Source organism: Antrostomus carolinensis, unplaced genomic scaffold, assembly GCF_000700745.2.
Source record: "Antrostomus carolinensis isolate BGI_N321 unplaced genomic scaffold, ASM70074v2 scaffold592, whole genome shotgun sequence".
Taxonomy (NCBI): Eukaryota; Metazoa; Chordata; class Aves; order Caprimulgiformes; family Caprimulgidae; genus Antrostomus; species Antrostomus carolinensis.
Window position 1 is genome coordinate 34,699 of NW_010298704.1, and position 10,093 is coordinate 44,791.

At 33.8% G+C, this 10,093-nt stretch overlaps 1 protein-coding gene across 1 annotated transcript in view; it reads right to left on the reverse strand.

The window, feature by feature from the left end:
* LOC104520724 (copine-8) overlaps positions 1–8,820 on the reverse strand; it is a gene marked incomplete at both ends in the record, with an annotated part of 41,183 nt that extends 32,363 nt beyond the window's left edge. The window contains 3 exons of the mRNA XM_010162502.1: positions 2,884–2,925; positions 7,598–7,702; positions 8,717–8,820. Of these exons, the coding sequence (XP_010160804.1) occupies positions 2,884–2,925; positions 7,598–7,702; positions 8,717–8,820 (251 nt within the window). The remainder of the gene's footprint in view (positions 1–2,883; positions 2,926–7,597; positions 7,703–8,716) is intronic.
* Positions 8,821–10,093: the final 1,273 nt, after the last annotated feature.

A 10,093-nucleotide genomic window follows, 5' to 3' on the forward strand; every position in this document is an offset into this window, starting at 1 on the left:
CCAGGCTGGATGAGGCTTTGAGCAACCTGGTCTAGTGGAAGGTGTCCCTGCTGATGGCAGGGGGGTTGGAACTAGATGATCTTTAAGGTCGCTTTCAACCCTAACCATTCTATGATATGATTCTATGATCAAATATTTTGGGGTTTGCCACAGCTCTTAGAAGCAATAAAAGGTATCAATTAGAACAAGTGGTTCACATTTTGACAATTTTTGTGCAAAAACTGGTTTGAGACAAAGAAATGTTTAATAATTAATAGTGTTAATGTTACAAAGGTCCTGTATTACCTTTTAGTCAAGAAATTTTAAGTGATGTTTGAAAATAAATGAGAGCTAAGAATATACAATGACTCTTAACAATGTAATTATTGAACATGATAGTAAGAAGCTCAACGCAAAGCACCCTGGTACCTCTTTTCCAAAGCATAGATAACTTCAAATAGGGAAAAAGAAAAAAACAACTTCTAAGTCAAGACTCAAGAAATCAGAGTCAAGTCAAGATTCAGATATCAAGTATATGTGCAGTAATATTGCCTTACTGATTGCAGAATAACCTGCACATTCCAGTATAGCTTGCTTTGCTATCTAGCAGGCTCTCCGATGTTATTTCAAAGGTTGTTCATGCCCAGACTGCACATCTCTGGAGCAAACAGATTCAGCCTAATGAGGTGATCAGCTAGTGTAACAACTGCTTATAAACAAAGAGTCCATCAAAAATGGAAATACATATGAGTAACAGCAGCATTGTACAAAAAAATTGATAGATCAGTTCAGGAATGGGATTCACTTCAGATACATTTGGCAATGTCAAAGTTAAATTAGGCACTTAGGTTCTTGCTACAATCACTAGTAAGTCATAGGCACCACCAAATGGCAATTTATTACAGTTAGGATGGATACAATCAGACCATTTTCCCTGTAAGCTACTAAAGGAACTTAGATGATTAGCTCCGGCTATTTGCCTGATTTTTACATTGTCTGAAGTTACATGAGATGAGTGCTGTCTCATCTTTCTGAGGAATTAACATGTAAGATGTCAGTGTTCTGCCTGCTTCTAAATTCAAAAAAAGTAGAAAGCAAAAGGCAAAAAATTTCATACAATTACAATAAAAAAGAAAACATATAAATAGTATCCTTCACTTCTTGTTTTTTAGATATTAATTTTATAGCTATTCAGAGTGGGGTGTGAGCAAAAGCAGACAGTGTTTCAGACTGTTTGGGAGAGTGAAGAGGCTAATGATTGTTAGAATTTCACAGTATGTTGAAGATTTCACTCAGACTTGCAGCTACACAACATCATTTGTCAGATTTCTTCATTTTATTTTCAATCACACCTCAGTTTCAGATTTTGGACAAAACAGGTCAGCCCATGGAGTTTGATACCTTAATAAAATATAATCTTTATATTTTGTTAATTTGGCAATATAATTTACTGTTCATTGATAGATTATTTTCAAAAAATACTGTAGTTTAGAAAGAAAAGTGTAAATATATCACATTTTTAAGGATTTGGCACAACTAAGTGAGGAACAGTGGATGTTATTAGAAATTCATCATTAGAGCAATGAAGTGATTTTTTGCTAATATGGCTTTGTTAATTTAAATCCTTGTATTTTTAATTGCCAGAATATGTTATTTTGTCACTCAGGGAATAGCTAATCAAGAAGGATGAATTTGCACTAGCAGGTATCTACAGAGGGTAAACGTGTGATAAGAATGCACATAAATCGGTAGGCTTCATGATGGAACTAAAAAGACAAAAGTATAAGCTGAGAAAACTGAAACTGGTTTTGGACCTTGGCAGCAAGGAAATTAATGGCAGCACAAGATAAATTATTATCATTACAAGATCTATTGGGTCACAGAAGCACAATATAATAAGCTATAATATAGTAAATTGCATTAGCAATACTAAAGACATTACTGTATAATAAATAATATACTCTTAAATGTAAGTGCATACCCATATATTTAAAAACATAAGTTAAGATTAATAGGAAATAATTAAGACAGACTAACTTAAAGATAAATAGAAATTAACATATTCTTGTATTTCATAAAAGTTCTAGTACCATGATTTATGCATACAGTTTCTAAACAAAATATTAAGATACTAGCTCAAACATTTTTAAAAAAAGAACAGGTATAAATCCAGTCTCATAAAAAATAATTCTATCCTATTTGTCAAAATAAAGGCAATTTGTAAGGCTAATTTCTTCAGAAAAAAAGGTACACTTAGTATACACAGTAAGCTTCAATAATCACAGATTGCCCCCCTTGAATTTCTCAACAGAAATTCCACCATCCTCTTTGTAGCAAAGGAGTTATTTTAAACTCAGGTCTTCCAACTCTAGAGTTTACAACAATGTTTTGATGAAGAGAGGCATGGAAATGAACATTCAAACCCAATCTGAAATTATGATTAATAGGTAGTTTCTACATTGCAATATCTAAGCAACCATAAAGTAGCAACTGCAGGCTCAGGCATTTCATCATACCTGAAAAGCAACAGCACATGAAACAGTGTCTTAGGCAAAAGAAAGTAGATTATAAAATGGATTATTCTTCTCTTCATACATGTACATTAACTGATAACATAATGAAATCCACAAAACTGATCTTGCAGATCTCAGAGCAATCCATCTTGCTTGTTCCATGTTTGCATATACACACATCATGTTTGAAATGGGCTAATACATCAGCAATTACCACAACTGCAAAACAAAACAGAACTGTAGCACAGCAAAACTTTTTTTCCAGTACCTGTACCTCTAAATATTGATAAAGATCATTCTCTAGTCCTGTTCTGGCCACTATATATTTATAAATTTTAAAATGTGTAAAAATATGCATGGATAAAGTTTAACAATAGAATTAATGTCTTACCTTCCATCTCTATCCCAATCATACACTTCTACTTTAATTGTCCTAAAAAAATAAAAAAAAATAACCCTATTAAAATATATATTAAAATGTACCAGGATTGTCTTTAATACTTGTATTTTAATAGCATATGGGTGCATCAATTGTGCCAAATCCAGTAGACAGAATATTCCAGTCATTTCTCATGGGGCAGAAAATAACAAGTCACTCAATATATCTTCATAAATTAAGAGTAAAATACAGCGGAAGCTAAGGAAACAACTGCACACATTGGAAGTTTAACCAATACATTTTTACTTGCTGATGCTCTGAATTTTCTGGGGTTTTATAAATTATTTTTTAAACCTTAAAGTATTATCAAAGTTTTTAAGAACATTAACAAACTGGAACTTATTGTGAAGGTTTCTTTGGTACATGCTATTATCTAGAAAAGGGGTATCTACTGTGAGGTAATAACACCTTACAGAAAAAAGTAATATACCCATATTTGAGAAGAAGTGTGCAGAGATTGAGAGGGCCCTTATAAAACAAAATTATTAAACAGCAAAGTATAGATTAAAAGCAATGCTCACAATACAAAGTAAAGCACATTTAAAGCAGTAACCAATTTCAGTCCATGTATTTTGGTTCTTAAATTAAAATAACTACTCTAGAATACAACAAAACTTCAATCTGGTAGACAGTATTAACCTCTTTGAAACACTGTGCCGTGGTGACAAATGAAAACTGTGTGAGATCCACCTTTTGTGAAGGTCCTGTCTGTGTCTGCAGATGAAAGAAATGTGTAGTTCTTTAAAGACTGCACTTTTCTGCTCTTAAACTCCCCCCTGCCTCTCAATAGAGGAGGAGGTGGCTGCTTGTGTATTTGACAAAAGAGGGCAGAAAAGTACAGCATACTTTTTTTAATTCCTATAAAGTCAACAGGACAGTTGTTTGGCTCTTTCATCAGACTACACTAGATAACCATCAGATTATACAGCATAACCATGCCTCTGGCTTCCTAGAATGGAATGAGAAAAGCAGATTGTGGGGCATGGTAGGGGAACACGACAGAGGCAGACTCTGGGTACCAGTTTTTCCCAAACTGACAGATTGCCCTGGATACTGTGGGAATACTTACACTCATCTTAGTGAGTCAGTAGCTGGTGGGCAAGCTGTGTAACAAAATGTTATTAAAGTCTGCCAACACACAAGTACTCAGTGCAAACACTTTTTCAATAGGAGAACTAATTATAATTTATTTATATTTATTTATTTCATTTAAATCAGAATTGAAAGACAAACTAGTAGATTATTATACAAACAAAATAATACATGGGTCTAAAATGTTTTTTTCACAGTATAAAACAATAACTAATTGGCAAATTTTCAGAGAAGCACCTCAAGAAAAATGTTAAGTATATAATGGTTTCATACAGTTCCTTGAGCATCCCTCTGATGAATCTGCATCTGAGTACTGTGTGAATCAGGACACTGAGACAGGACACTAAAAGTAACTAAAAGTATGATCCAATAAGCAAGCTCATGTACCTCCTATGCACTACTCCACATTTACGTGATTATAACTCTCTTATGAAGACAGTCTAAGAGAGCTGGAGTTGTTCAGCCTGGAGAAGAGAAGGCGTCGGGGAGACCTTATTGTGGCCTTTCAGGACTTAAAGGGGGACTATAAGAAAGGGGACAGACTTTTTAGTAGGGTCTGTAGTGACAGAACAGCTGATATTATGTACATCAACAAACTCATGCCTAAATGTTTTTCACATTTTTAATGTTATTCCAAAATAGGCAAAGGAGGAGTTGCTTTGTCTGCTTTGTCTGGATGTTTCTATTTTCAACTCAAATTTAATAGCGCTGACCACACCATTTGTTACATTTTATCTCTCTTGTGGAATTTCAGTTTGGGTTTAAGTTACCTTAGAATGAATACTGATTAAAGTTAAAGTTGTTCTGTGGAATGAATTAAAGAACAGCTCCAAACCTACTTTGTATTTGACCCCTGAACGGCAACTGTATTTAATTTAGTAAGAAAGGCAATGTTGCAGAGTTTTTTTTTCCCCCCTAGACAACCATTATTTTACTTCCAGGTTTCAAAACCTGTTACTATCAAGATAGACAAGACACACTAGTAAGTTAAGATTTATGTAAGGTTTAGTGGGACTTATGTTTTAAATTGCCTTACAAATCTATGTTCAAATAGCCAAGTCATCTCAGAGAGAAAACTTGAATTACTAAGATAAATTCTTAAGATTATCAAGATAAATTCTTGAGAAGGATCTTCAGACATGCAACTTCAATAAGAGCAATTCTTCCTTGAATAAAGCTCCTCTCTCCTGAAATTTATTTCAAATTAAAAGGATTGATCACGGATCTTGAATTTTACTTATTTTGCATGAAATGCAAGATATTAAAGGCCTTTCAAATCTTCACATACTGACATTTAACCATCTCCACACTGCTATTTTATGTTAAAGGAAACAGTTTAGAGGATCAGTTCTCTAATTTTAAAAAATCTTTCATTTAAAAAAAATCAAGGATAGAGAATGTTTGCATTTACGATATCTCTGTTTTAAAACTTCTATGCAGAAAATAACTGTGTAAGTGCTATTTGATAGTGCATATTAAGAGAAAGAAGATAAAAAAAAATATTAGAGATACTAAGTACTACTGTAGTACTGAAATCCCTGAAATTCCATCCCTGTGATGGCTGAAAACATACTGTATGATTATACAGTTTGAGAATAATTAAGCAATTTCACAATGAAAAAGTGGGCAGAGCTCACTCAGAAGCATACAGTAACTGGAAGATTTACCCTCCCCAAAACCAGAATGAATGTTTACTGTGATATTTTCTTACTAATTACATTATTCCCACTTTTCATATCAATCGCAGAACCCAGAACACCAAAATTTGATCTGTGAAACTATAATTATCTGAAAGAGACTTTTGGAGTTTGTGTTTTTATGTATTACCATGCTGAGTTTAGGAATCTAATCTTACCTTTAGAAAGCAAAGTTTGTAAATAAAAACCCCTAAACTCTGGATGCTTTCTCTGGACTACCAGCAGATACTAATTTGAATTAATCTGACAGCTAATGAGTATTTCTTTATTTGAAACATGATTGCTATAGGCAGGATTAAGAAGTTCCATGGAGCCTTTTATTCATAAGGTATTCACTGAGCACATTATGTTGAAAGCATTCAAAGTAGAATCAACATGAGAAAACAGTAGTTACACAGTAATTTGAGGCATGCTATTATACTTTTTAATTCTCTTTTGGAATGGAGGAGTTATTTCAATACGCCTCTACCACAATACCTTTTTTAATTATTATGAAAACCTTTTTTCTTTAATATGATAAATAGTCCAGCATCCAGAGATCAGCTTCATGAGCACTATTTTGCTTATGCATTATGCACATGAACCGTTATATAAGTTAAAAATTCTATTTGATTAGAAGGTACTTATTATGAAATTGCTGCATTTTTGTTGCATCTAATTGAAAGAGTAACCAACATGGCTGCCAACGACTATCAAGTACTGCACAAAGACAGCATTAGCAATGTAGGAGAATCCTTTTTCCTTCAGTTTGAAGGAACATGACATCAAGTACCGGAAGATTATCACAGATCAAATAAGACAGATGTTTAGGGATTGCAAGACGTTCAAACCAGATTTTTTACCTTTTGTCTTTGAAATATCCAGACAAGTACATTTTGCATCTCTTGTATTTTTCACACAGTCTGTGTAAAGTTGAATTGAACCTTAGCACATCTATCCACTAGATTCAGTTTACATATTACACATATTTTTATTCTAGTCTTCATATATTTCCTTCATTATTTAAAACAAAAACTATACACTGCTAGAAGTATTATGACCCATTGATAAGTCTGTATTTCCTCAGAGTCTTACTAAAATAATTGCAGTTCTCCAGATTTCAGATAGCAGACATAGATAAATTACCAGACATTTAACTGGGTACTTAATAATAACACCAATATCTAAATGCATTTCAAAAATATGAATAATGTCAACAGAACATAAGTAGTCAACAGAGTGTTAAACATTTTTCTTGCTGATATTGCTAGAAGTTAACATGTAATTTTTTTAAGGAGTCTAAAAACACCCATTATTCCTCAATTTAACTGATTTGCCTTTTATTATTGGTAAAATATTGATTAAAAACATGGTATTATTACTAAGTTTTTCAAAGATGGATCTTTTTGCATGGGATCACTGAAAACTTCAAATCTGAAGATGATATGATTACCTTCTGTGTTTCTCATCTGCTTATCTATATGTTTTAAAGGTTTTCTTTTATCAGCATCCTCTGACATCACAATGTCACCCAAGGAAGACAGATAATCGCTGTTTTTCATTGAAACATTATTTAAAAAATACGTATGCACACTAGTAACAGTGGCCATTCCTCAAATTAGTCTTTTCTTTCTAGCTGTTTCCTAATCACACCATAGAATTTTTTTTCCAGAAATCATCACTAACATTTCCTACAGATTTAGCTTACATTGTCTTTATATTTCTAAATTCTTTAATATGATGAATGGTTATGAACACACATTATCCTTTCAAAATGCTGATTAAATAACCTAAATAACATCAGGAACTGAATTGCATAGAAAAACTTATATAAAAAATAATATATTAATTCGTGGGAAAACATCATATATGCTAAAAAAACTTAACCTATATCTTACCGGTCATAGTCTCCATTACACAGTGCTCTGACAGAAATCTTGAATGCCTGCCACACTGGATTTAATGTATTTTTTACGACTTCTGTTTTGTGGCAGATTGTAAAACTGCAATTAAAAAAAAAAAAAAAAGATATACTTTGTATTTATTTACTTTTTCTTTTGTGACATCAAACACAGAATCAAAAGAGCTGTAACCTGTATTCACTTACACAATGTCCATACAAAATTTAAGATAATAAAAAAAGAAATGCAGTTGAATCAGAGAGAAGGGAGGACTGAAGAGTACAGACCTGTTTGAGAGAAATTACAGACTAGGGTGCTAAAAAACTCTGAACCTAAAATGTTTTTACCCAAAACTTCAACAAGAAGAAAAAGAGCAGGGAACAGACACACATATACCCTTACACAGGTTTATGTGAACAACTGTTCCAGTTAAGCTACTGAAACAAGTAACATCATGTATGTCCAGTCTTCAGTTTGATAAAATATTATACGTGAGGACTATCATTTTCCAATAAAATTTAACCTGACAGTAGACCCCACATAAGCAGTATATTGACCAGAAGTTCGCATGTCAAATCTTAGCAGCAGAACAGGAGACATTAATCTACTTCAATAAATTAGAGTATGAATGCAGCAAGCGCCACTTTTAATACAATTTTTCCATTTAAGGTATTTTTGAACTCTGTTTCCTAGAACTTGGTCAAAAAGATAAAAGATACTTTCAAATTGGCAGTATAAAATGTTTTTACCTAAAATAATTCCTAAGTATTAGCATATTCTGCAGTTACAGTTTTCTCTAAGAGTTCTGTTTAATTTAAATTAATAATATATCTTAGCAAAAGTAACACTATTTAACTACTGTTATTACAGTTAATTTTCATAATGTTCTACATTTATCATACATGCAACTCTTAAAGCCCTGAGTTGTAGTATTTGATCTATTTGTTACATAGTTTTATTCCGATATTACATAACATGATATACTTAAACCCAACAAACATTATCAAAGGAACATAGCTTAATCTGACAAACATTAAAAAATTAAAACTATATTACCATTGGCAAATAAATAAGTTGCCTACTGTTTAGCAGCAGAAATACTTAACAGGCATCTACCTGCCATCTTCATTGCTTCGATGAAATACAAGGAAAGGATCAGATTTCCCAAAAAAGTCCTTCTTGTCTAGTTTGTTTGCACAAAATTGCATTAAAACTGAATCCTGAAATGAGTAAGACAGAAAAATTAGCTACAACATGCAGTTTACTACACTAAAATAAAATAAAAAATAATTATTGACTAATAACCATACAAATAGAAAACAAAATAAATGAGGGTATCTGCCTTCTAGACACCCTCTACATATCCAAACTCCTGCCATGTCCTTACAGTGTAGTTTGAACTCCTGGAACCAAGAATTCCTTTATAGTGGGGTGCAGTGGAAGGGTACACTTCCATGCTAAATGTCTCAGGTTTTTTTCCAGTATTTTCTGACATACAAAGTTGCATTCTGAGGAAAGCAGATGCACAGGCAAGGAACGCATATTATAATTAATTTTTAAAACTCCAGTGAGACACGACTAAGCCTCATTCCTCCAGTGACTTAAACCTGCAGTTGTCTGCTCCTGCTGTCTGTAAAGCAAATGTAGTCTAGAAGCTTCCAGAAAATGAGCCTTCCACAAAATTCACCCATTCTAATGACAAATGAGGAGAAAAGTTTCTTTGCTATGGTCAGGCAAACTGATGGTCACCTCTTTGGGCAGGGAGAAGAATGCAAGAAGGATTATAAATGCAAAGGTAAACCTGCAGACTCACCAGCTAACTGGGATGGGGCCTGTGGGAAGCCTGTGTTCCATAAACAGCTCTATAGGTGTAACAGCAGCAAGAGGAAGCCTAGGGAAAATGTGGACTCACTACTGAGTAGGGCAGAGTATCAGGTGACAAAGGACATGGAAAGGCTTCTCATAGCCTTCTATGCCTTAGTCTTTACTGGCAAGATTTGTGTTCAAGATTCTTGGGCACCTGAGACCCAGACCTGAGAAAGTCTGGAAAAGGATGACTTGCCCTTGGTAGAGGAAGACCAAGTAAGGGAACATTTAAACAGACAAAATATACAGAAGTCCATGGGACCTGATGGGATACACTTGTCAGTGTTGATGGAGTTGGGTAATGTCACTGTGAAGCCACTTTCAATTATCTTTGGAAAGTCATGATGCTCAGAAGTTCCTGAGAAAGAAAATGTCATTCCTGTCTTCCTGTCCTGCTGACAGAAACATGAAGGAACCGATTCTGCCCCTCTACTCTGTCCCTGAGTCCCCACCTGAAGTACTGCGTCCAGCTTTGAAGTTCTCAGTACATGAAAGACATGGGTCTGTTGGAGCAGGACAGCCACAAAAATGATCAGAGAGATGGAACACCTCTCCTGTGAAGAAAGGCTGAGAGAGTTGGGGTTGTTCAGCCTGAAAAATAGAAGATTCCAGGAAGACCTTATTGCA